Raw genomic sequence first — 27,978 nt, forward strand, 5'->3', positions numbered from 1 at the left:
CGGGTCTCACATGTTCCTCCAGCATCAGTCTCTCTCTCCAAGCGGACCTACATCTCTCCCTCTTCCCAGAAAGCAATCATGATGCACCTGAGCGCGTATGAGACGTCATGCCATTCCTTGGTCGTACTTTGCATCCTGCTGAGGAATTGCCATGCATTACAAAACGACGCCACGGAGCTCCTGTTATCGCACGTGAGCGCGCCGGTGCCGGAGGTTCAGAGCAATGTGACCCTGAACCGAGCCCGGACCGGCGGGAGAGGAGCGGGCAGCGCAGGGCAGGACAGAGGGGGTGAGAACCGGAGCCGCTTTATTATTTGTTTATTCCTCATAAACTGCAAACATATTTGTATAGAGACGTGTGTGTGTGTGACTGTGTGTGTGTGTGTGTGTGTGTGTGTGTGTGTGTGTGTGTGTGTGTGTGTGTGTGTGTGTGTGTGGTATTGATAAAGTGTCAGTAACCTTGTTGTGATCAAAGATAGCACTCTTTAGGAATATTGCCTTATTGTTTTATTTTATTTTCTGGTGTTATTTCTAATGTTGAGTTTTTTGCATGCCATTAAACAGTCTTGATATCTGCATAATGTCTTTCCAAGATATGCTATTAGATTACTCATCCAATAGCTCTCATCTTTAGACCGAACTGGCAAATGCAACCGTTTTCCATTTTTTCCATTCCACTTTCTGAATTTCCTAATTCGAGGCTGCATGCAGAAATAAACTCTTGATAAAGCTCATTAATCGCTTTTGTCTCTACATCTCAATTAGTCAAACAAGGGACCCTTTAATGCGGCACTTAATCCCGTTACACCTTGATACACCTAATATCAAATAGCTAATCTGCAAAAAATAGCATACAGGCTATCAAATTAGTGTGGTATGAAACATTTAGAAAATATCAAAAAAATGTCTATACGGTAACAGTACATTTTGGATAGAGTCTTGTGCAGGGGGGTTGTGTCAAAGCACACTGAGCTCATAAAGTTGGCTTTGGTCCAGGTAGGTATAGCCCACTGGGTGTCAGTGTGGCTGAATAGAGGTGTTCTCCCATGAAGTCTCCTAATTTTGCTCTGAGGCATTCCCAGCAGCTAGTGGTGAAGGAAGGAGGGGAGCAAGGGAGTTCATTCATCAAACACTGTCACATGGGGGGGGGGGGGGGGGGGGGGGGGGGGGGGGGGGCATTGTCACTGAGCTGTATGAATGGACCTGAGCTTGTGTTACAGTGGTGGAGGGGCGAGCAGGGGGACAGTGTTTGTAGCCTGCAGCAGAATAATACATCCAGTCACAATCCACTGATAAAAAAAAGAGACTTTTTTTTCACATGCCAAAGTTCCTCTGCTTTTTGAAGCAAAGGTCAAAATGCTATTGTGGTCCTTGACTTTGCCAGAGGCTAAGAAGGGGCTCAAAACCAAGATAATGTACAGGATAAAGGACTGGAAAGTTATCCATTATTATCGTTATTAACGTTTCAATACCATGATGAAGTAATGACATGTATTCACTGGTGTGTCATTTTGTTGTCTCAATTAGTGCTCGGAAAACTGAATCTTACGTTAGAGCTGCAACAATTAGCCAGTTCGTGGAAATCAACCAACAACTATCAAAAGATTCAAAATATTGTTTTGGTTGTTTGTAAGTCAACACTATCTAATTTCTGCGTCTCAAATGTAAGGATTAGTTTCTTTTCTTTTTCATACATATAGATTTTTGGAATGAAAAAACAAGACATTTAAAGATGTTACGTCAGGATATGTGAACATTTAACAAGCTTTTTTCACTACTCACTGCCTTTTTCTAGACAAAAAAAAATTGTTAAATGCATGATTTAGAAATGTTCTCCGATATACATCCAGCTGTCAGATTCTCATAATTCTCATTGTGTCTTTCCACAGAGCGAGGCCAAATTGGATGCAGAGAGCTGAGGTCCACAAAGTACATCTCTGATGGCCACTGCACCAGCATTAACCCCATCAAGGAGCTGGTGTGCGCTGGAGAGTGTCTCCCAGCTCAGATGCTTCAGAACTGGATCGGCGGCGCCTATGGCAGGAAGCTCTGGGGTCGTCGGAGCAGCAACCAGGACTGGCGGTGTGTCAACGACAAGACCCGCACCCAGCGCATCCAGCTGCAATGCCAGGATGGCAGCACGAGAACATACAAAATCACTGTTGTCACCTCCTGCAAGTGCAAGAGGTACTCGAGGATGCACAACGAGTCGGGCAACAAATTCGAGGAGCCGGCTTTGTTGCCACCGCAGCTCCTGCGCAAGCACATGTCCAAGAGCAAGAGGAGGCTGGCGAAGAACCGGCTGAGTGAGAACTGGCACGAAGCTGAGCCCTGAGACTCACTCTGAATCCTTATGACCCTACGGAGTTTTGGCTCTGTGACATTGAGACACTATGTCCAGAGTTTGTGGATTATCTCTCAATGTGACTGGGACTTAATTTAGGTGAAGCTGGTTCCCTACTATGATGGGAGAACTCCAAAAGGCATGCTAAGGACTTTTCTTGTTGTTGTATCCAAAAGGTGAAAAGATAATGTGAACAGAACTGGGGTGTACAATCTGCAGTGCTTTCTGGAGCCCCAAGCTAACATACAATGTCCCTGAATGTAGCCATATGCATGCGTTCCTATCTATGGTTCCTATATATTCAGTGTATGTGCAGATGGAGAGCTAAAGTTCAAGCACCAACACCGGTAAACACCAAACATCTCAAATAAAATTCAGTGTAAATACTTGTACATATATCAAATTCTTACTTGCCTTTTTAAGAATGGCCATGTGTATAAAATGTTACTTTGTAAGATTTATGATTTTTTTTGATGTAATATATTCTCTGTGACAACATATAATATGATTGCTTAATTGACTTCAGCATGTGGGTAAAACCTGGAAAAGCTTTGTCATCAATCAGTCTTGTAGTAACTTTATACAAAATAAATATCCCTTTTTGTATCACATGTATTGTTGTCTTTGGAGGCTTTACCAGGTATGACACTTCAGTTAACCATGCAAAGCAATATGAAGTTCTTATGTTAGACTTACTGGTGAAAATTAGAAGTACATTTACAACATATCTACAGAGGAATAGTCTTGATTTGAGATACTAGGTTCTTCATATAAACTATGTGTAATAGATAATTTCATTTATCTTTCTGTTATTCTAACTGTCATTTAGTTGCACACTTGTATATATTAAAGGTCCCATGTCATCCTTTTCCGGTTATTACCCGTCCCCTTATGTGTTATGATGGTTTTTATGCATGTAAACGGTCTGCAAAGTCACAAACCCTCAAAGTACACCCTGTAGCGAGTACAATTCTAACACAGAAAATACCTGTCTATGCTGCCCCAGAACGCCTCGTTGGAGATTTCTCTTTTTCTTCCTGGGTACAGTGACGTGACCAAAATGGACCCATTGGTCCAAATGGACCAATCCGTGGAGCTCCTCACACACACACACACACACACACACCACACACACACACACACACACACACACACACACACACACACACACACACACACACACACACACACACACACACACACACACACACACACAAACACACACACACACACACACACCACACACACACACACACACACACACACACACACACACACACACACACACACACACACTCTCTCAGCGGCTAAACTGTGACGCGCTGGGGGGGAGGGGGTGCTAGTGGAGCCTCGCAGATGGGGGTGCTGCAGCCCCCTCAGCACCCCCCCCCCCCCCCCCCCCCCCAGGAGCTCCAACAAGCCGTTTAGGACAGAGAGTGAATACACATACTTTACAGAGTATGAGCATTTCCGTATGAGAAACCAATGTGCGTTTGGAAAATTGCACAATAAAAATCTATACCTCAACAATGGAATTTGATCAGTAGAAATGGCCATGACATGGGACCTTTAAAATATATAATGTTGGTAATGTTATACTGCAGGAATGCTCAAATGCTGATAGTTGATAATTGAGTATTAATTGAATATGATTGATATACAAGTTATCGAGAGACATGCAACGACAACCTACCTACTGAAATCATGCCAGAACAAAAGCTGCTTGTTATATCCATAGCAGCATGGCAGCTTTTCCAGATTGCATTCACTTGAATTTGACCGGAAATGAATTTTTTTTAGCATTTCAAAATAAACTTCAATCTAAACTTAACTTTTCTTTTCATTACAATACAGTATGATGAACTGGCAATATACTTGTCAATTCATATGAAGTTTCCTACGCACTCCCCCCACATCTCCGGGGCAAGCATTTTACTATTCTGAAGAAAAAAAGCTCTATGGTACTTAGTTATTCGCTTCTCTGGGGATCTAGGCCTTTTACTTTCTCACCTTTAGAACTAAGACATCTGAAAACAGTTATGTTATAGACACATATGTCAGCCCAATGCCCATCTATGCACCTTAGAAGCTTTTTGGTCAAATAAACGAACAAAACCTAGACTAAAGTTGTTGTTTTATTTTGAAAGCATTCAACGGAAACACTCCATTAAACTGTTCCAGCTTTACAGCGCTGTTTTTCTAAATATCCATCCACGTTGCCGCTATTTTGCCTCCCCTCCCCATCAGCGGGGAATGGACTGTTTTAGAAATTACCTGCCGTGACCCCTCACCCACCAGCTGATGGAGGATCACCACAAAAAGATGCAAAGCGATAGTTGTGACCCAGACAGGCCCACTCATCCCGGGACTTTCCCAACCTGTGAGGCCGGGAGGAGCGACCACCAGCCGGCGGAACGCAGCGTGGACTTCCCGGTGTCAGTCGTTCTCCCTGCCGGAGGCACCGGGGAAAGAACCGGTCTACAGACACCGAAACAGTTCTGCCTGTTTATGGGTCGGCCGCTCATAAGCTACACCATACAGGCTTTCGAGAGGTAGGAGAATGAAAAGGCGTACATTTAAAATGTCATAATCCCTTTTTGTGAACATATGCAACCTGCAGGTAGGCTACAGGTGTAACGTTGGTGACAACAGGTCCATCTCTTTCTCTAACGGCCGGTGTGTGTCTGTGTGTACCGTTAGCTTAATGTAAGTACATTTACTCAAGTAACTTTACTGTACTTGAGTACAAATAAGAGGTACTCATACTCTCTTTGCACACCAATTTCTATCCACTACAATTCGGAGTGGACATTATGCAAGTTTGTGCATGAAAAGTTGATCAAATATGATGTTTTGTCATAAATGAAACCCCCTTCATTGTCTGTTTTTATAAATGATATATGAACTAAATGTACATTACAATACACACATCAATACATACACAAATGTCTGTTTCTACATTTAAATTTAAAATGACAAATACTTTTGGCAAAGATTTGTAATAATCCTGGCACTGAGTTTCCAAAATGGTCTCATAGCCTACTCTGAGAGATTAGTGATACCTACCATGGGATGGACAAAGCTCAGGATTTACACTTTAATGTAATTTTATGGTTTTTATAATATCTTCATATTGCCCATCTGCAGGTAGACAGAGAAAACCAGGGCAGCGTTATTCTTAAACATCAGATTCATGTTTATTATGTGCACTTCTAAAGTACCTCAGGATTTGTAAGGTGCTATGAAAATCAATCTTACTAGCCTACTTACTTTTGTGTACTATCATCAATCTTATTTAACAATGTATCAAATCATTGATACATAATGATGGAGAGGATGGATGTGTGATCATTGCCTGTCCTTCATTACAACATTACAATAACAACCGGTTTGATAATCCGATGTGTCTGCTCTTAGCTTTTTGACAGTGTTCACATGTTGTCGGGAAATGAACTACTTCCTGCAACATCCTGGGTCTAGACAGCAGGATGCAGATGCTCCCTGCATCTGTGTGGCCTGAGTGCTTACAAGAAGTTCATAGGTCATCAGTGTCAGTACTGATTAGTGGTTGATTTGGATCCATAATCCAAGCTGGGTGAATTAAAAGTAGGGCTGCATGGGTTTGTAATTGGCTCTAGATGCATGATAATATATTATTATTTAACAATGTTGAGACTTTTTGATTATTTAGGCAAAGTAATTTATGTAAAGAATAGCTCAGCACTCTGGGAACTGCGCTAATTTGATTTCCCTCTCCTGTTTGTATACTAAATATGATGTCAAAGCCAACAGACACTTAGCTTAGTTTAGTAGAACAACAAAACCACAACTTTTAAACACCTTTTGTATTGTACTTTTGCTGGTTTTAACTTTTTCTCGGTTGTATTTCTTATTTAAACCAAATATCTTTGGGTTTGGACTCTTGGTTGGCCAATACAAGCATTTTCAACTTTAAACAGGCCTTTTCAACATTCTTCAGATGAAACAAGCAAATAAATCAATAGATTAGTTACAGCCATAATTCCTATATGTAAAAAAACTATAGTAGGTGTTATGTTCTACCTACCCTCCTTGGTTATTATGACTTCTCACCTGACAAAACAAACGTTGCTGAGTGGACTCTGTGTTTGGCAGGGTGTCATGGATCCAGAGCATTGTGGTCGTTGTTGCCAGAGAACACATGGACCTCATGACGGACATCGTCCAGCAGTTCCAGCACACGAAGGTTCGAGTGGTGCCAGGCGGCTCGACTCGCCACAGGTCGATATATAACGGAGTCCTGGCTCTGGGGGAGGGGAGGCCGGTGGCGGACAAACCGAAGGTGGTCCTCATCCACGATGCTGTGCGGCCTTTTGTGGAGGAGGATTTTCTGTACAAGATAGCCATGGCTGCCAAGGAACAAGGAGTCAGTATGATAACAGCTAGTATACCTCACATAATATAAAAATGTATATGTTTGTGTTTTTGTCTGTTGACACCTTTTTAAAGACAACAACTTGGACTTATGGAAACTGGAATTTATATGTTTTTACTATTTTTAGATGTTTTCTAAACCATTAGCTGGATTTATCAAGAAAGTAAAGAAATCACAATCTCCTGGAAAAGTGGGCATTTATCACTATTTTTAGACATTTGAGACAAAATAGTCTACTATTTCAAAATGTAATCGTGAAAATAATTGTTAGATGCAGCATGACAACACATGCTGATTTTGAGCCCAGTTTCCAGATTGTGTCAGTGATTTTAAACCTTGCAGAGGTATCAAGAGGGTGTAGCATTTTTTCTTTTTCTTTCTACAGAAATCTATGGAAATTGGGCCTTTGCTCACTGCAATTAGTTCAATGCTGCCACGAGGAAGCATTTAAAGCTCAGTTAATGTCAGAACTTGTAAATGATCATAATTATAATGATCTGCAATGCTCCTATATGTAAACATAGCTTGTAAATGTGTAACCTTTATGAATAGCCTGTGTTTCCTCATCGTAATGCGTCTACAAATTGAGGAGACAACCCCAAAATGCCAGTAGTTCCTCATGCTTGGAAAGCGAAGTTAAACTAATTAAATCTAGACTGTAGCTTATTTCTTCATCTAACTTTTGCTGAAAACCAGAGAAGGTCAATTACAGAACAATTCAAACAAAATCCATCATGGTCAGCTGCAGTTTAAAGAATCAAAACTCACACCTTATGGGATGACAAGTTACCAACTGCAACACGTCTTATTTGTTTGTGCAAACCCGTGCTTCATTTTTCAACGTGCAGTGTGAACATAAATAAACCAAACACTAAAAGTACAACAACGGTTTCTTGTCAGCTTTGACCAAAGAAGACAAACAGTTCTTGTGATTACACCTTAAGGTCTTTCCATCTTTTTAGAGAAACTGTTTATCAGTTTGACAGATCCATCGCTCCCGGTGGTGAGGTTTATTTCATCAGTGATGGATGGAAAACATTCAGGCCGAAGTCACGCCCGCTGTGACGACCTTACTTGCAGATTAGTCTCATATTGATTCATGACTGAGACTCTGTTCAATGCAGGTCACAAAGGTTGTGAAGAAAGCAAGCGCTCCCTGACGTGAGGGCAACATTAATGGTGTGTTTGAGAGTGTGTGTGTGCTTTGTGATGAACTTTCACAGCAGGCGGTCTGGTCTTCATTATCCTGCCAGTGTCCACGCTCATGGCAAGGAGCCCGTCTCCACTGAAAAGCAGCAGATTCATTTTGATTTTAACAGCATGTGTAACACGCAGAACACATGTTTGCTTTCATTTCATTTGCCGTCAACTCTTAGAAAACTGCCTTCCATCTATCATGCTGTCGGGAGAGAAAAATATTCTCTCACAAATGTGGATTATTTTCTATTTCCAAGAAGTAAAAGCAGTGTGCACTAAAGCTGTTGGCTTTTACATTACTGTGTAATATGGCTGCTGACTCGAAGTATGACCGATGTGTTTCATGATTATATGATATTGTGCAGGATCTTAGTCTTTCAAAAAACACAGCAGATTTGCAATTATTGATTATTTCCAGTATTGATTAGTCTGCAAATCATTTCATAATATCTTTTTTTTATAAATGTATAAATAATTCAAATGTATTTTCCCATTATAGTCCATATTGATGTCTCAGGATGTCTTGTATGATATCAACAGAGATACGCAGGAAATATCCATCTTTGAGAACTTTAAACCGGATATATATGACATTTTTGAATGAAAAATGAATTAAAATTATTATCAAGATAGGTACCGATTATTTTTCTCTCGATTGATTAATCCATTATTTGCTTAATGATTGCAGGTCTTCATTTATTGAAACAAGATTGTTATGTTTTTACTCAACAAAAACTGGTAGGAAAACTAAGATAAATGAATTTTGACTTTCATAGTTTGTTTACTGTCAAACTTTATTAAAAAATAAATTGACAATATCAACATGTATGTGTTGTTAATAAAAGCTGATCTGTGAGCTGACTGTATCATAACACCCATCAAGCGCCAAGTCAGCAATATGTTTTAGATAATTGATTAAATCATTGTATATGAATACACAGATTGAGCTTGTTTAGTGATAAAATATCTATCTTTTATTGTATTTTAAACAAATACTAAATACTTTTTTGTTTTTCGCCCAGGCAGCAGGAGCTATCCGACCTCTCGTTTCCACGGTGATAGCCACCACATCAGAGGGCTACCTGGACCATTCTCTCGAGCGAGCAAAGTACAGAGCCAGTGAGATGCCTCAGGGATTCACATATGATGTCATCTATCAAGCCTATCAGAAGGTAGAGTCTGTCATTTCATTCACATTTAACACACACCAGGGTGTTCATCTGTTATTAACGTGGGTACAATAACGTTAAGATGAAGACAACAATTAGTGTAAACGGGATAAGAAAGAAAAAGAAACATGGACATGCCATTAAAGGTGCAATGTCTAATACCTGGCCAAATGCTCCAAACTAATAGGAGGCAGCATTCTCATCTACTATTGGATTCATACAATACAAGAGTATATTACATTTAAACCAAATTGCTGAAACTTTTACCTTGCTGTGTGGTGTCCGCACATAGTTTATGTTAGCCACGTGTGCTGCTACAACCAGGGATACGTTTTGATATTTTGTTTATTGGACTAAATCCAAACTGGCAGAAGCAAGAAAAAAGCAGTGCTGAACTGGCGGGGAGATCAGGCACTGCCCGGGAATAAAAGAATGTCCTGGCTGATTTTGTCACGGCCCAAACTGAAGGTCCGTTTCCTGAGGCTGCGATACATTTTCCTCCTGGCGATGTAGTCTGCCCGTAGCATCATTTTCTTGTTTTTGCAACTTTGAATTTTATCCAATAAACAATATATGAAAGTATACACTGTTCCCTGTAACCTCTTCATGTTTTAAACTAAAGCATCCTGCTCATCTCAATTAAGCATGCTTCTTTGTTAGGTTGTTAAAGTTATGGCTGTAGCTAATACCCTTGAAAAGTAGCAGAAACAACAAGTGAACACATGAGAAAGCTAATACAATTTATATTCCCTTATTTTATTGCAGTTACTTGCAGGGGAAGAGCACATTGGTCACATGTATCCATTAATGTAAGTCCTTTATTACTGTTTTGTTTTGTTGTACATGCATTGTTAAATTGAAGAGCGTTCATTCTGTGCAACTGAAGAAGTTAGGCAGCACACTACGACTTTGAGTGGATTTCTGCAACTGCTATATATTTGCAAAATCAACACATAATATCACAAGTTGGAAAAATCCTGTTCTGCAGCGTTTTACCCACTCCTAAATGAATGCAGAAAAAATAGTTTTTAGTCTTATGAAATAACAGTCACATTGAGATGTATGCTCTAAAAGATTACACCATTTGGATAACAAAGGACTTAATGGTTCTCATACATCATAACAGGCCTTCACAGTCCCTCATTGTTCAGCCGGTGTGCCAGAACCTGCAGGGTTTCCCTCTAAAAAGCTTGTGGCGTGGGTCCTATCATTTTCTCTTGGCCTCTGCTGCGTCTGGGAGAGAAACGACACGTTCATATTTTTAGCCACACTCCAGCAGATTAGTCTGTGGAACAAATGTGAACAAAGGCTAAGTTGGAAAAATGGAGAAAGAGCCCTGAAAATACATGGCACATTTAGGTGGAGTTGGATTAATGGTCTCAGCAGTTGAGTGAGTTTTAATATGTGTACCTGAAAAATGGAAAGAATTTATCCGCTGACGTAAACTGTAAATGCGTTGATTCTTTGCTGAAAGCAGGGGCTTATTGCTGAGACTTGGCAGGCTAATGCACGCAAACCTAATATTAAAACTAAAATTGTAGAAGTTTACCTTATTTATTTGAGCTTGCTATTTCAAGCTGCTTGACTTCATTAGATGGATATTCCGATAACCACGTCTCTGAAGGACGCAGAAAATGTTGAGCCAAGAGCTCAAATATGCCTCAAGTTTCTTTTTTTACTATGTGTAGATTGCTTTGGAAGCTCTCATGGATTTGATATAATAATATATTTAGCTCTCATAAATGCTGCAGAATCAAGGCTGGACAAACTAGGGGGGTGACAAGGGACCCCCTCTCTCTCTCCCTTTTGCTCTCCTGCTTGTCAACCTTTCAAAAAATAGGAAAAGTGTCAGGTTAGGACTGTAGGACAGTTGCACATTTGTAGCTTGACATCTTTTGAGAGCAGAAGAATTTAGCACTGAAAAGACAAAGGGGGAGACACTTTATCCGGTCCCCAGGGAAAGCTTTTGTACCAGGAGATAATGCTAAAGGTAAAATTACCCCACGACGGAGAGCGTATTCCTGCTGTTATTTCTCTCTTCGGTTCCAGCGTACATGGCATAAAAGACCCCTCTCAGTTATACCTTGATAAAATATTACCCAGCTATAATCTCAGGTAGCATGGATTTGTTTTAGCAGTCTTGTGGACTGAAATAAACTAAATTAGCTCATTGCCTCCAAACTTCCCCCTGATCTAAACCAGCTTAGTTTTCCCAGCTGTGAGTAAAAGCACAAATACCAAGTTCACTGGTACAAATCAAAGTACATGAATTAATCTTTTTTAAACATTAAATAAAGGCCTGAAAACTCAAATTATTATTATTATATGGATTATTGTACCCTGAAAAAGCAAAGGTATACATTATTTTCCAACTTCTGTCCCAGATTCTGCATTAACATGCACCTCAAGATTTGCAGTCACCTGAAATCAATTCTAATCAGTTCTAATAGACTTTAATTTCTCTCGGCTCACAAATACATTTTTCATCCTTTATTTATTTTATTTTTTGCATTGACTTTCCGTGAATTAGGACAGAACTACCCTTCCTCCCATTTGTAGCACATGCAGCTACAGTCATGCATGTTTTTGTGTAACAGGTTACACATTATTTGAGCTGTTTTGTGCACAAAAGCATCACATTTTCATGTGTAGCATTCCCTTTGAATGAAATTGACTAGAGCCACATGTTCCTTACCTACTAATGAGCATTGGAACAATAACTTGAACAAGGGAAAATAAGGCACTAGATCAACAATGTCACATCTGTGCTGTGGAATAGGTGCAGTGAAGTTAAAGACCATTTTACAAGTTGCTGCTTTTAGGATAAAATGTGTTAAACTACTATACTGTATGTTTGGAAATGTTTTTCAGCATCCAACACAAATACATTCCTATGGGTAAAACTGTTAGCCTTTAGATTGAGAAGTGAACAAGAATCAAGTGACCCACCAGGCTGTGGGAAACATTTGTCCATTTCTATTATATGTAGGAAAAACATTGTGTAGCATCCAGAGTTATAGAAAAAACAACTTGCAGAATAACGTGAGGAAAGCTCTTATAACCTGATAAAAACAAATTCAGAGAGATAAGATATTTTAACAGTCCATTTGCCAATGGAAACCATATCGCCTGAAGTGTCTGCTGAAAGATGTGGTGCTGCAGTATCATCCTATGAGCCTGTTTCTGTTCTGTTCAGACAGCAGCTGCAATCTCGATACAGAGTATGAAAGGTTTTGGACATATTGAGTGAAATATTTGCAGTAAGTTAAAGAAGAATTTGAGAACTCTCAAGGCGACGACAATATGTTGCACAGAACCCCGTCACCTCAGGATTGTCGGCACAAAAGAGTTAATCAGACAGCAGGTCATATTGTCTGCTTTCTTGTAAATAACAATGTTAGGCGATAGTTAAAAGCAGGTGTTTTAAGTTTACTTTTTGGCCTCTTCTGAATGGCGATGTTTGTTGAAAGCTTCGGTGCTGAGGCACAATTGCACCAATCTGTCAAACTGGCACCTAATTTGAATGTTACATTTCTTACAATGAATTAACTGTTCCATTTGTATGATTTCCACATGTACATGTAGACACTTAAAAATCTAAGTTGCAGACAGGTTTGAAGTTAAGCAAGGACATTCGCATTTAATTTAGGTTATTTCCTGGGTTGTTCCCTTGCAGCGCCCACAGATCAAAAACTCAATCTCAAGATATTATTATCCATTCAGCTTCGATTGCCAAGAAATGATAGTACAACATTCAATTTCCCAAGTAAAGGACATGTTCCTCAGAGCATTATTCCCACTCACTTCAACAATCCACTGACTTTTAGTCTATCTCTAGTCTATGAGGTTCACATTTGTGGTTTTGAGGGGAATGTCTTGCCAACTGTTGGATGGATTGCCTTTAAATGTGTTGAAGACATTCACGGTCTTCACAGGGTGAATTGAAATAACTTAATAATCGCCAAACTTTCCTCTAGTGCCTTTTCAGATTAAGATCACTTCTCCTTCTCGTCAGCCTCAGCTGTGATAAGTGTTAAAAAGCAAATGTTAGATTTGTAACACACGTAAGTGAGACTAAACAGCAGCATGTGTTTAGCCTCACAGAACTAGCATGTTAAATATCAGTCTTTTAGTTAATTGAATCTAGCCTAACACAATTGTTTTCACCTTCCAGTCTATTAAGAATAAAATCAAGAATATATCCATCTATGTGTACAATTCTGACGTTTATTCTTAAATACAAAGTGTTTTATACCATATTATTATACCATAGATTCTCAATACATCTGTCAATGAGTTTGTTGCAGCCTGTGGTGCAGTTCCAACACTGGGTTAGGGTTAACACAGTTTCACAGAGTGTGATGGAAATGTTTTGTTGTCAACAATAGTCCACAGCTGCTCTTCTCTGTTGTGTCCTTCTGCAGTGCAGTGAGTCAGACTTTGAGTTCGGCACAGAGTGTCTCCATCTGGCTCTGCAGTACTGTGGCACCAACGCAAAGCTCATCCAGGGCCCGCCAACACTGTGGAAGGTGAGCTCTCCAGGGGGGTTGGGGATTGTTGATTTGGCGACATTTTGGTCCATGACAGATTTATTCTCACCTACTGGAAATACTTTTTGGTTAAGGAGATCAGTGCAGGAGGTTTTAGCTTTTAATGAGGTTTTCTAGTTGTTTTTCCCCCAAACATATAGTCCATTATAAACTGAGCTTTAGAGTAAAAGAGCAGCATTGTTTTTCGTGACTTAAAGCAAGAAATGGCACTTGCAGGGGATAAAGAAAATATAGTTTTTCCTGCCATACCTCCCCTTGCCTGTCACGAATCTTGCACCTCACTCCTATTATTAACCAAAGCTAGGCAACCATGTAAAGATGGTGGGGGAACTCCGGTCTAAACTAAGGCTCTTGAGCTTCTAAAATGGTTCCTGGAAAAGTTCTTGCAGTGGATTCATGTTATTCGATTCTTTCATTTGACATTTTCTAGAGGCTTTGGGAGGCAATACTTTTCCAAAACTAAATACAAAATTACAAATAATAAAAAAAATGTTTTAAACAAAATGTGTTTCCTTTTTCCCTTGTCCTTAGACACTGTGAAAGCTATTGTCATCGTGTCACTTTTTCAACGCTTTGAGAAAACCAAATGGAATTCCCTCCACCTTTGGTGTTTTAGTGTAGTGCTATCTTTTTTGGAGGTAGATATCTTGTTAATATCCTGGCACATAAAACCAAAGCCCTTGCCAGACACCTCCTATGGATACAAATGTTTTTACTATATTTGGGGCAACTGATCCATTAAACCCAGGTTGTTTTTCTCCTTCAGGTAACCTACAAACGAGATTTGGCTGCTGCAGAGTCCATTATCAAAGGTGAGTCACCTCCCGTCTTAATAACATAATGTCAGATAGATTAAATGGTCAGAAAATAGTTAAAAAGTAATAGTCTCTTTTTGTTGAATTAACCAAATTACCCCCTTACTGTACTGTACGAGAGCAGTGCATTCTTCGAAGCATTGTTCAGCTTGGTTAAAACTTGTTGAGTATAAAGAGTCTGGGAATACTACAAAAAGCAAGTCAGGACAAGGGATATTAACACAATCAGACAAGTAAATAAACACAGCCCCATATTTCACCCCCCCAGCACCTGGACCAACAGTTACCTGTTTGATGATGACATAAGGTGCCAGTGATAATTCACAGGGCCTCTGATGTGAATGAATTCATTGTATGTTTTTTGGAAGAAAGTTCTCACATCTATCAGTATGAGAAACTGTTGTGTGCTTCACTTTGTGTGTCTTTGTGATTTTGTGGGCTGTATGTGAGTGCTTGTGCAGGCCTACACATGGCTGTATATCTTTAAGAAGTGTGCTTATTTGAACACTTTTTAACTGATTTCTAAATGGATGGCTTTTTGAGTGAGGCAGCCCTTCTGGTCCTCAGTCTTTTGCAGCTCTGGCTGTTATATGTTGTTGAGATTGTTCATTTATGTTCTGTTTATTTACCATTAAGTTCTTATTTCACCATAAGGTGCTATTTATTTGCCCCCCTGGATCTGGAAGTAAACGTTTTTCTCGGTTAATTGAAACAGTATAACATATTTACAACTGTGTTGGAGAAGTGTTATTTCTGCATGTTCCAGGAGGTTTTGAGACAGTCTTTTGTCTTTCTCTTGCAGATACTCTATCGCGGTCGGCGTGTGCTATCACAGGTGGATCTGCACAAGCCGTCACACTGGCTGGTGCCCTCCAGAAAGCCGTTGGAGCTCTCAACATGGTAAGTGTTTGTCAGTCAAACCCAACTAAAAAGCGGCTATTTTGATGACAGCATTACTGAAGATCCCCATTAGTTTGCCATTTATATTTTCCTCAATCTCCCCGTGAGCTCCACTTGGGTGGGCCCGATGGTGAGACATGCCACCATCTGTGGTCCAACCTCTGATGGAGCTTGTCTGGGACATACACTGTCTGCAGCTTTCCTCCTCTTCATGTGCATCCTCCATCCCAACCTCCTCTTCTCACTCCCCTGCATGCAGTAGAGCAGATGGTGTTCATATTTCCTCTACAGTGGGAGTTTGCTTGATTAATAAAGTGTTTAGTGATGAGTTCTTACCTCCTCTTCCTCCTCCTTCTCCTCATCATCCTTCAACCACTTCTGCTCAGTCAGACTTGACAAGCTTCCAGTTTCAACCACAGATCATATCCCTCCCTTTCATTCCTAAGGTTTTTTTTGGGAGCATCACAGTCCCATGTTGCAAACATCCTCCTTTTAATTGGTAAAACTGTTCCTAATAGACAATGGAAAACAGTAAACATATGCAAAACAGTGAAGAGTGATAGTCTGCTATATTAGATCGGACAGTTCAGACCACACAGAGGTTCCACATGTAGAATGTTCTCCTTTACCACAACAACAGTTGGGTTTTCCTTGAGCTAGACACGTAACCATTAACTCAAGCAACCTTTCCTGCTTCTTTTTAAAGCTGGATGTCATAAACATGAGCTTTGTTAGCAAGCATGCTATGTTAGCAAAGCATATGGGATTAAAGGTTTGGTCCAAGTCAACATTTTGTTTATATAGCTCAATATCACATATAACACATTTGCCTTAAACCAGGGGTGGGGAACCTTTTTCCTCTCAAGGGCCATTTCAACTTTTTCAACATCCTCCGAGGGCCGTACAAATTATTGACCTCTGCTTAATAATACTAAAATCACAGCCCATTCATTTCACCTTTCTTTCATGCTGTGCAAAGAAAAAGCAACCTCTTAATCCAGATATTTTACCATGACTCACGCATGCATGTGCACGGTTGTGGCATGACCACCAAAACAGAAAGATATGGACACAAGATGTGTGCAATTTAGTTTCCTATCCATGTGAATATGATTTAAGTGGGGTGGGGGGGGGGGGGAAAACCTAACTTTCTCTAGGAGGGTCCGGGGGGCATGTTCCCCCTGGAAGATTTTTTTTTAAAATGTTGACGTTAAAAGCATCAATCTGGTGCACTTTGAGAGCAACATTAAGAGATCTATGGATACATTTCTCAACACCCATATGAAACAGCACAGTAAGCAGATTTTCATTTTCTTTATGGATATTTTACAAATCACTCTCCTTTCAAACTGTATTCTTGTTTATTAATAACAACTTTTTTTTACTGTCAATACAAAAAAAAACTCTCAATAAATCACTTGGTGATAAAAATGGAAACGTTAAGTAGTGTTTTTGGATCGATATAAATGCATATCAATTGAAAGATAACGCATTCCCCTTTTTAATTGAACTGTTTAATATACTTCGACATGAGTCTAGCACCAAACCTACGCCTTTAAGGGTTCTCTATTTTTTTTTAAACAAAGTTACAGATGTTGTACAGGTGTTCATGTGCTCATACTTTATGTGCCTGTCCTATTACTACTATCCAGAGCAAATCACCTATACATGGCTTCATATATTGAAACGTGGTTCCTCGATCATCTTCATGAAAGTATATATATAAATATTCCCCCGGTGGAGGTGTTGACAGTGGAAAGGAGAAGGCAGAGCACGCTGCATTATGTCTTTCCATATTCCAACGTGATCCAAACAGACTGTTCTCCTTTAAACTCGTTCCAACTCCTTCATCTGCCGGTGTGAAATGGGCGGATCTGGCTGTCCCGCGCTGGCCTGGGCCCCAGAGACAGATTGGGGTCAGTGTCAGTCTCTGTGGATCGGCTGATTGGAGCCATTCCCCTCAGGTGGCCGGTGGGGATGTGTTTTTCCGGTGCGCGTGCTTCGGAATCAGATACATCCTTTTCAGGGAGTTAAGAAGGGAAGAAGAATGGAGGGAGAGATGAAAGCAAAGTTGAAGAAGCGGAAGATGAAGTATTACCTTTGTCCCAGTGCCATTACGTGGATCTAATACAGGGATAAGGAAAGTTGGGCCGTTCAGATAAAAACTGACAGTATAGTAGTGTGTGTGTGTTTATGTGTGTTTGTGTGCAGGTGAAGGAACTGGCAGCATGCGTGTGTATGAGGTAAACACTCACAGTAGGAATATGATTAATTTATCCATCTATCAGCAGGATCTTATCTGGAAGATCCATTTGATGCAGTTTGAATCCAGGTTACAGAGCAAAATGTAGTTGTCAGTTGATTACATAAATGGTTTTAAAAACCAAACTTATTTTCAACACCTGGGTGCTAACCTGTCTATTTTAGTGAAAAATGAAGCACAACAATGATAGTAAATTGGTCAATTTCAGTTTTCTTTTCAACAACTTCCATGTCAGGTGACTCAAATCTCCTAATCAATACAGAGGGTCATTACTACACTTGAATAGGTAGACCCTTCTTTTTTTTATTGGCTTTGTAATGTTTTTTCAGGGTTTTAACAGTGCATTATTTTAAATTAGACATTAAAATGACAAAAAATCTGTCTCTTCATTAGTTGTTTAGAATTCATTATGCCTCGGGTATCTCACTGCTGTGCTGAGCTTTTTGTTTTTTTGTGACCTTAAAAGTGGTTTGGTCTTTGAGTGTCCACAGCTTCTTGGCTCTCCAGGCCATGACTACATTTAAATAAACATCCCTACTTTGGAATTTCATGCCCGGCCTGGTTTAGATCATGTCATTTTTTGAAACCCTGCAAATCTACATTTTGAACTGAAATGATTTTCCTCCTGAAGCAATGGACAGTTATCTTTCAACAGGGTTCCCGCGGGGTCTTAAAAAGTGTTACATTTGATAATCAGAATTTAAGGCCTTAAAAAGTCTTAAATATGATCCTAAAAATGTGAAAGTTCCTAAATATGATTAAAAACTTTAAAAGGTCTTAAAAATGATCGGATTTGAAAGGTACTTCTGTGTTGCGATCACGTCTAAATGTGTTTTAGGGGAAATGTCCGGGCAGCAAAGTAACCAGTACGGTAATAGCCTTTCAGTTCCCCCAACAATTTGTATTGAAATAAATCAACATTGAACCAGTAATCACTAACTTTGTATCCCCCCGGCCCTTTATCGGAGAACACCCAGCTAGTAACCTAGCAACCAAGCTAGCGAGAGCACGCTCGTGAACCGTTACGCCGGTGTTGAATGCCCGCCGAGATATGCATGCACCTCGCGGGAGCGCACACAGCGTAAAGCAAAAACTCCCAGACATTTCAATGATTTGTACGGCAAAGTTAGGTTTGGAAACTATATAATTTCCTTTTTGGAGGGCATTCATAACACGGCATTACACCGGAGCCTCGCTGCGGGGAAACTTTTGCGCGTTCCGAGTTTGTTCTAATCCCTCAAAATGACAGACTGCTTTCCGATTTTTCCATCATTGTTAAAAAAAATTATGGAAAATATTCGGTGCGAACACTGCCTCCGGGCGACGCTTGGGTCTACGTCAGGGGTGTCAAACTCAATTTCATCCCGGGCGACATCAGTATTATGGTTGCACTCAAAGGGCCGGTTGTAATATAAATATATATTAAATAATGTATTATATTACATTGTTGTCCCTGCATTGGATTATTATCAGATCTGGTAATATCTTCCTAAATAACTACGTCTGAAAGCAGAAGTCTAGGGAAAATAATTTAAAGTAAATATTCAACAATTACACCAATTGTATTGTATATTATATTCTTTGCAAGCTCTTGCGGGCCACATACAATTAGGTCGCGGGCCGGATTTGGCCCCCGGGCCTTGAGTTTGACACCCCTGGTCTACGTCAACCCTAAAGTGGAGGTCCTGTGGACGCTCAATACCGTAGCTAAACACCAATCGGCTACAACAGCAACTATGAAAGATTGTAGCCAAGGGAGCAGAGCTCAGAAGATGGCTCTTGTCACACGCACACACACACACATACATACATACATACATACATACATACATACACACACACACACACACACTTCTCTTTTTTTTCTGGTTTATGGCTAACAGTTCTGTGTGCTGTTATGTTCAGTCATCGTTCTTATGTTGAACGTGAATATATTTACTTTGAAAGTAATTATGGGACGTATTTCTTCTTTCGTAGCAATTTTCCTTCATACTTTCTTGCCGTGAAATAGGTCTTAAATTCTATTCAAAGTGGTCTTAAAAAGTCTTAAATTTGAGTTGGTGAAACCTGCAGGAACCCTGTTCAAGACCAATTAACCCTCAGACATATGTCTCCCCATAACCCTTTCACTTTTCCGATGACTTTCTGTTATTTTAATGGAATGAACAACTGTATCGCAATGCCAAACTCAGAGGGTGAATGTTTATTTCTGTGTTTATTTCCTGCATGTGTGAAATTGTAGTACCAAGCTGTAATTAGAGTCACAACAACAAAGATGAATGTGGAACGAAACATGGCGGAGATGGTGTGCTATCCGGTTGCCTTATGTATGCCAAGGCCAAAGTTAACTGAAAATATCAGGGCCTTAATGTCATGGTTCTTTGTGCAAAAAAGCTTTTACGATTCTTGGCTGTGCGACGGCTTTTGACTCAATTTGTGGCCTAATGAAATTTAACTTGGCTTGTGTCAGATCGCCGTCCCCAGCTTTTGCATAAGGCAGAATTTGGATGCCAGTTCAGAAATATAAAGGAGCCCATAAACAGTTTTTTCCTTTTTTAATATGTTCCATTTGTTCTAATGAGCTTTTGATTACAGTTAATGGAAACAAGCCACAATCGCATATTTCTATTCTGTATTTAAATGTTTTTATAATCCTAAAATCAGTCATGGCAGGAAAACAGTTGGGTGTACTCTTACACTAAATGACTAAAGAATTAGCTGAAACAAAAACCAGAAGCCTCTTGACCTTTTGAGCACTGAAGTCAAACAGTCAATGAATTTAAATGCATTACGACACCAGTACTGCGGCTCTTGCTTTAATCGTTATCAAGCAGATCCGGTAACAAGCAGAATATAAACAGAAGATTTAACATCAGGGTTATCTCCGTCTTACAGGAGCTGGCAGTCATCCCAGATCTGACGGGAGAAAATGGCGGGTATCTGTTAAAGGACTGGAACTTCATCCAGGTTTCTGTAAGTCTACATTTTAAGCACAACTTTCCAGAGAAATTAAAACTTGTCTGTTGAAATATTCATGATATTTTCCTGCCAAACAAGGGTCTACGTTTTCTAAAAGCTTCTAGCAGACCTTGTTATCTTGCAGGTCATCGTGGAGAAAAATGTAATCTTTGCTCCAACATTTCTTATCTTCTCAATTTCCTTGGTCTCCAGGTCAATCGTTCTTGCCTGTCGGAAGTGGATGCTTTACTGACAGATCTGGAGGCAGCGAAACAGGCTCTCCTCCACCCGCTAGTTGTTATTTTGGTAAGTCCGCACACTGACACTCAATTCATGGTTTTACAGAAAATACTTCAAGGGTATCGCAGCCTCACTGGCAACTCTGTAAGGCTGAGACATGATCATTTGTACCAAATGTCATGGCAATTGATACAAATATTGTTGGTTCCTCTCAGAACCACATATGTGACCCTCATGGTGGCTTTTGAGGAAGGGTCAAGGCATCAGTAGAATGTGCGATGAATAACATGGCAGTGTATCCAAATTGTTGTTGAGCTATTCCAATTTGGAGCAAAGTGATAAACAGATAGTCATTGCAATCATTAGAGCCAAGCCTAGACTACCTTAGATTTTAAGGACAGATATTTAAAGCAGTGAAGAAGAATAAATGCATATATTTGAGTAATTACAGGAACTATGCTGTATCCACTGCACAGGAAGTTATAAGGAGTACAGGATCACACGGAGGCGTGTGGTGCAGTGGGTTGTGCGTTGGTGTTCGGATCAGGGGGTCACAGGTTCAAACCCCACTGCAGTCAGCATGTCATTGTGTCCCTGGGCAAGACACTTCACCCCAAATTGCTCCTGTGGGGATTGCCCACAGTATTGAGTATGTAAGTCGCTTTGGATAAAAGCGTCTAACAAGTAACATGTAATGTAATGTAATCATCATGTTGCCAGAACAAACAAAACTGGGTAAATCCTACTTATTACTTGTTTTTCTTCTCTTCACTTGAAAAGGTATATAGATGAACAAAAACAAGTAAGAAGAACAACATTGTTCAAAACACATTCAGTTTTCACAGTCATCCTGGTCTAACTTTTATAAAAGGACTTATTTTACAGTTTATTGAATATAAGCCCAATAATAAATCATTAGCATGAGCAACTGCAGAAGAAATACATCTGCAACTGTGTTATAATGAAAAACTAAGTACACACTCAAGTTCTTGTTGGACCATTCATCCTAGCATATACATTTTCAGTCTTGCAAAGCTACCCTGTTAAGAGGCGAATTCACTTATAAATGCTTAGATTAACAAGCTTGATATTTTTTGTTTCCTGCCTTTCTATCCTTAAAAAAAAATCTCCAACGTGTTTAAAGAGCTACTGCGGGTCTGTGTTATTTCTAAGAGGCATAGTAAAACATGTATCAGTATCATTTCCCACACTATGAATGAACTTTTCTTTTCATGTTGTGAATACAGACATCTGGTGCAGAACAGATTCAGTTTCTTTAAGAATCATGTACTACACAGGGAACCAAACCTTGTGTTTTTTTCTCCGCTTGTAAAAACGTCACCTGTAGTCCACCTCGGGTCCCCTGATGAGCTCTTTAGCTGTTTGGAAACCCAACACCTCCCAGGAGAGCGCTGCAACTCGTCTCGCTCACTGTTGGCCCGCGAACAGAGCAACACTGACCTGAGCGCTCACACAGAGCAAAGCCTAAAACAACTGATCAAATCCGATCCAAGAATCATCTAAATATTTGTAAAAGACCTGTTAATCCACTTTTTTTATTTGGTAAATTGAACCTCTTTGGCTAACACACAGAACAAGAGCCAAAACAACGGCAGGTAATAATAAGAAAATATACGTACAGATCGCTACCACAAAACGAAAATCACTGAAAATGTCACGCTGCATTACCTAACTGGAACCCCCGCTTGTATTTGTTGTAACAAGTTTTCACTTCAGATGGAAACACACACACACACACACTCACACACACACACACACACTGAAGCTGGGTTTAAGTGGGATTGACTCCTTACAAAAGCATGTCAGAGTTCCCACAATTCCACAACGTTCAAAATTGCTTTTCTTCAGTATTGTTCTTTACATCATATTTTTGTTCTCTTGTTCTCCGCTCCACTCAATGTTGGTCTATTCTATTCAGTTCTATTTAATCCTGCTACTGATATATTCTTCGTCTATTAATCTATTCTGTTCTACTGCTTTTAGTTGACTATATTTCCCTCTGTTCTGTTCTACTTTAATATAGTCCACTCATATTGTGTTCGGTTCTATGCTACTCCTTAATTCCTGTCAAATTAGTTTTAGTTAAAACAAATTACAGCTGAAATTATTGATCAATCAATCGACAGAAACTAACAGCAATTTTGTTAGAATTCAAAAGTAATTTAAGTCAAACAGATTCTTAAATGTGAGGTTTTTTATTCTCTGAGTAAATTGAATAATTGTTGCCCTTTGAATGTTTGTTGACTGACATTGTATAATGTTGAGGAAATAATGGATAATAAAAACATTAATTAGTTGCAGCCCCACAAAGACTTTATTAAAAGCTACCATGTCTGTAACGTTTCACACAAAAAGCATTTAAAGGACAATGATCCATTACTATAACAGATCACACAGATGTTACTTTTCCCTCCCGTTATAAACTGATTTCATGGTCACGTCAGAATGTGTGTGAAGTGTCTGGGAAGTTGTGACTAAACGTGAAGCAGCCTCTGAGTTTCACGGTTATAAGTGATGAAGCTTAGCTCAGCACCAACGTGTTTTTCTTACCTTTTTTTTTGCAGGCGGCTGTTGTTAGGTTGCACACACACCCCGTTATTTATCACAGCTTTGATCACATGGTAGTGATCAGTGGCAGGATAATTGAGTTTGAAGTGTAGGTGGTAGCCTCGAGGGCAGAGAGGCAGACTGCGTGGTGGAGGTCACCGTTTCAATCCGTCTGTGAATATGAGGTGCTATAGCCTTGAGCATTGTATTCAAAGACAGAGCCCCATGTTGTTGATATTAGCACCTTATGTCTCATGTTGTTAGTTTCATAAATATATGATTGATGTCGGTTCCAGGAGTTTTTTGTGTTATGTAGTAGACACTTTTCTCTCAGTAATTGGCGGTTAACATCACAGGTCGGGAGACCTCAAACCTATTCCTGGATAACAGTTAAACCCCTTGGCAACAATTCTTAAGTTTTACACCACGTTGGCATTTAATTTGAAAAAGGAACTACGTTTTTATGGGCACAAACATCTTTCAGTTCTAAATTTGTGCGAAACCAATTGTTTAAAAAAACGTTGTTGTTGTTCATTGCGAGGACAGATATTAAATGACAAAATAAAGAGGAGGTGATGGCACCATTTTATATCAAATCAAAATAACCACTTATTGACCTGCCTTGTATTCGTCCACTGACGTTTGTGGCCATCACCTACTTGCAACCACAGTGGTTATAAAGCAACCACTTTGTATTAATCAGGGTATTACAGATAGCACCTGCAGCTCTCCTATTAAAAATAGAATAGACATTTCTTGTTGATGCATTTCGTTCTGGTCTTTTGAGGTTACTGATAGAAGTGCGTTTATTATATCCTTCTGCGGTGGACGTCTTTTGAGGCTATAAAAAGCAATCGGGCTCCACTTATGATCGAATAACTCCACTCGTGATGAAAAAGACTGCTCATGTTTTAGATCACCCAAAACCTTAACTCTCTAGTAGGTACTTTTACATTTTTTTTTAATGTCGTTGTAAATGGCAATATAATGTATGTAATGTACAAAGTATTTTATATCTGAAGTATAAGGTTTACAAAGTAGAGATCTCTCTCTTGACAGCCCTATAAACCCAGCCAGTGGCCAAAGGTAGACATGAGTTCAACATGTTATTGTGTAACTGAATGAAGCTTCAGTAAATAATTTATCTTTTTAAAAAAAAAACTTTTTGGCTTTAAGAAAGTTACCAAAATGAAAGACACACTTTGCTTAATGAATTCATGCCAAAGTGTTTGCAGTTTCTATTTTGGAACATATGTATTCATATTGTTGGCATAAACATTACTGTGAGGGTTTCAGTCCCCTCGTGAACTTCTGGCCTGGAGGTGTACTAGCTGCTAATGTGCTGAATAATCACTATTCAAATTCAGTGGCGAGCCGTGACTTTTCTACCTAGGCCCTCTGACCCCACCCCCCTCTTCCCTCGGAAAAAAAAAAGAAAAAGTTTTTACGTCACAGCCTATAGTATACTTCAGCGGAATATCAAAACAGCGGCCCGGGGTGCAAAACGCATCAATGACAGCGACCCTCTACCACACAAAACAACACCATTTATATAAACACCTATCATGACAGGGCACCCACAGCCAAGTAACAATTACAAATGAATTAAGTCGGCACGGCGGCCCACATTGAAAATCACTTTGACTTACCTTTGATGATCAAATCACCTAAACACAAAGTCCATCCTCCTGTCTTTTTGGATGAAGAACTTGATGGCGTCGTCATGCAGGTGATCCTTTGCTTTTAAAGCAATCAGCAATTCCTTCTCGATCGAAATTAAGGCCAAGTCTGACAGTCGGACTTGCCCAGTCGTGGACCTCGAGTAGCTTTTTATGCGCTTCAGCGCAGAGAAGGACCTCTCCACAGAGGCAGTGGACACAGGTATTGTCAGGATGATGCATGAGAGGGTGTACACCTGTTTCATGCTTTCACTCAGTCCTTTTTTGAGGAGAAACTGATGAATGTCGGCTGGGCTTTTCCCCAAAATGTCAGACATGCCGTACATCACGGCGAGTTCCGTGTGCAGTCGAGGCTGGTCGAAATATCCGCCATAGCTCTCCATCAAACTGTTCAAGGCAGCAGTTGGGAAATAGTTACAGTAATGCCCGAACTGTTGCGGGTCCAGAAGGGCCAGGAATTCCAGCTTTTTGTGGTCACTGAAGCGGTTGGAAATCTGGGTTAGCAGGCTGTCAATTACGCTGCAGTGGAGCTCCCTGTACCGTGCACGAACGTCTCCTTGAGCTCCACGGCCGCGCGGAGGACCAACCAAAGCCTGGGTTTCATCGTAGACGCTGTCAAAGTTCCCCTTCTCCTGTTCAATTTGTCGCTGTAGCTGATCCACTCTGGCCAGGCAGAACTGCATATCAAAACCTTTGTTCTGAAGTATTTCAAAAACAACATCCGCGTAGGAGAAGATAGCGTGGAAGGTTTTCAACCAAAAGCTGAAATCGAAGCTGGTAAGGAGGGTGATGTATCCATCAGAGCAATGAACAGTTTCGTCATCAAACTCTGTGTGATGGTCTACGATGTGCTCGAACACCTACGAGAGTAATGCTTAGTTTAGAAAAAACAACTTATAGACCTCCAGTAAACACTAAGATTAGCTTTTCATTTAATGTAATACTAGCATAGTTCTTTACCTTCATGTTTTTATGAGTGGGTAGTTTCCAACACTAAATCATTTCTTTATTATTGTTAATATTTCCATTACGTTCATTGTTATTATTATCTTACCTCTCTCAATTCCCTGGTCTTATCTGCCACTGTGCACACCAAGCAAGAATGAAAGCACCAGCGAGTAGGAGCTGCCCGTGGAAGCCTATGCTGGCAAATATCATCCAGTAGCTTGGTGCGCTTTGCTGAGCGGCTGAAAAAGGTGGCCAAGCCAGAGAGGTGGGAGAAGAAGACCTTACACTCTCTTATCTTGGAAGCTCCATTTGAGAAAACGAGATTTAAGATGTGAGCATAGCAGTGAATGAAAAGGGCCTGTGGAATTGTTTCCTTAACTTTCGCTTGCACCCCATTCAATCCAGAGGCCATAACAGCTGCTCCATCTTAGCACTGTGCGACCACTTTGTCAATACAGCCACTCTCCCTCAGGAACTCCAGCAGCCGTGTAGCTATGGCCTCTGCTCGTTTGTCCTCTGTCACATCTTCGTACTTGAAGAAACGCTCTTTTATCCCATCGTCAGTGACATATCGAAGCACATATGACATCTGCGCCACGTTGCTAATGTCTGTCGTTTCATCCAACATGACCGCGACAAAAGGTGCCTTCCTCAGCTCCTCTTTCATGCTATCCGTCATTACACTAGCGACAGCGCTGATCAGGTCATTCTGAATCCTTGAAGATGTGCCGGTAAATACTGTTGATGTGGCGAGGTGTGTGTGCAGGTCGCTGTCATATTCTGCCACTAAATCCAGCAACTCTATGTAATTCCCCTTGTTTGATGAAGTTACACTCTCATCGTGACCTCGGAACGGCAACTCCTGCTTGCCCAAGTACACCACACAATTTATCAGGCGTTTCAAAATTCCTCGGTTCCTCTTCACATTTTCATTATGAAGGATGACACCCCGGCGTTGTTGCTCATCCAGCTGGAGCTCTATCCTGGTGTCCCCAAATGTTTTAAGCCGAATAGTAGCTCTGAGGTGACCTGAAGCATTCTGATGGCGATGTGCTGATTTGGATAAACTTCCTAAATCAGAATATCCATCTCTGGCCCATGACCCACTGTCCGCTCCAAAAAGCAAGCAATCCCAGCAGTACAGCTTTTGTTCCCTGGTTGATCGGTCATCCAGTTGTATCTGGCGTAATTGCCGATATTAAAATGCCTCTCGAACCGTTTGGTTTTTTGAACCAAATTAAGCTGTGGTGTTGGTCGCCCTTTGGTAATTAACTCCAATTTATCCGTGTAACTCATTCTTGAAAAAGACTCGGTTAGTAGTTTCGCAACGATGTCATCACTATCACTAACGTGAGCCATCGTGAATGAACGTATGCTAATTCCGCCTAGCTTGACCCGTTGATATATCACATGCATAAACTTGGCAGCGCAGCGGGCGGAACTTGTCATAAAGTCCGCGATAATAAAGCCCTCCCATTTAGAGGGAAGATATGATTGGTCAATTGTACTGTCACTTGACATTACTCTCTCGTTGTTTTACTATAGCGGTCCCTCTGTGAATCGCATAGAGGGCCAGACGAGCTTTTTTCATGTAACCCTTCACATTCAAACAGAAACTGAACAGGCAGATTCGAAGGATTTATTTCTTTGGAAATTTTATTTTAAATACAATTAAATCAAGTTTTTTCGGTAAAAATATAACAAAAATAATATTTAAAAAATATATATTTAAAAAAAATAATATATTTTTTAAATGTTTTTAAATATTATTTTTTAGAATATCTTAGGCCCTCAGAGAGGGCCTAGAGGGCCCTGACGGCTCGCCACTGTTCAAATTGAACCAGGTGACAGCAAGCGCCTGATTGATACTCGAGTATAAATTTAATAATTGCTCAATTAGAGCAGGCGTCTTGACACAATTCAACCGATTATC

At 40.2% G+C, this 27,978-nt stretch overlaps 3 protein-coding genes across 3 annotated transcripts in view; 2 read left to right on the forward strand and 1 right to left on the reverse strand.

The window, feature by feature from the left end:
* On the forward strand, nt 1-2,955 carry sostdc1a (sclerostin domain containing 1a). Its single transcript, XM_034211475.1, has 2 exons — nt 1-289; nt 1,890-2,955. Exons 1-2 carry the CDS (start codon nt 79-81, stop codon nt 2,333-2,335), a joined length of 657 nt encoding a protein of 218 aa, XP_034067366.1. The 5' UTR covers nt 1-78; the 3' UTR covers nt 2,336-2,955.
* A 1,569-nt stretch (nt 2,956-4,524) lies between these two features.
* The window catches only part of crppa (CDP-L-ribitol pyrophosphorylase A), a 41,653-nt gene continuing 18,199 nt past the window's right edge, over nt 4,525-27,978 (forward strand). The window contains exons 1-8 of the mRNA XM_034211482.1: nt 4,525-4,896; nt 6,479-6,749; nt 8,978-9,127; nt 13,549-13,653; nt 14,441-14,486; nt 15,292-15,389; nt 20,548-20,625; nt 20,824-20,916. Of these exons, the coding sequence (XP_034067373.1) occupies nt 4,646-4,896; nt 6,479-6,749; nt 8,978-9,127; nt 13,549-13,653; nt 14,441-14,486; nt 15,292-15,389; nt 20,548-20,625; nt 20,824-20,916 (1,092 nt within the window). The 5' untranslated portion in view covers nt 4,525-4,645. The remainder of the gene's footprint in view (nt 4,897-6,478; nt 6,750-8,977; nt 9,128-13,548; nt 13,654-14,440; nt 14,487-15,291; nt 15,390-20,547; nt 20,626-20,823; nt 20,917-27,978) is intronic.
* LOC117543304 (zinc finger MYM-type protein 1-like) lies at nt 24,896-26,957 on the reverse strand. The gene is made up of 2 exons (XM_034211483.1): nt 26,152-26,957; nt 24,896-25,957 (listed from the first exon to the last, which is right to left on the reverse strand). Exons 1-2 carry the CDS (start codon nt 26,455-26,457, stop codon nt 25,082-25,084), a joined length of 1,182 nt encoding a protein of 393 aa, XP_034067374.1. The 5' UTR covers nt 26,458-26,957; the 3' UTR covers nt 24,896-25,081.

Source organism: Gymnodraco acuticeps, unplaced genomic scaffold (genome assembly GCF_902827175.1).
Source record: "Gymnodraco acuticeps unplaced genomic scaffold, fGymAcu1.1, whole genome shotgun sequence".
Taxonomy (NCBI): Eukaryota; Metazoa; Chordata; class Actinopteri; order Perciformes; family Bathydraconidae; genus Gymnodraco; species Gymnodraco acuticeps.

Excerpts from the sequence above, each read along its gene's own strand:
- sostdc1a (XM_034211475.1), top strand. The coding sequence starts at position 79 with ATGATGCACCTGAGCGCGTATGAGACGTCATGCCATTCCTTGGTCGTA. Across the intron at positions 290-1,889 it reads CGCAGGGCAGGACAGAGGGG|AGCGAGGCCAAATTGGATGC; the intron begins GTGAGAACCGGA and ends GTCTTTCCACAG.
- LOC117543304 (XM_034211483.1), bottom strand. The coding sequence starts at position 26,457 with ATGGCCTCTGGATTGAATGGGGTGCAAGCGAAAGTTAAGGAAACAATT. Across the intron at positions 25,958-26,151 it reads AGACCAGGGAATTGAGAGAG|GTGTTCGAGCACATCGTAGA; the intron begins GTAAGATAATAA and ends TTACTCTCGTAG.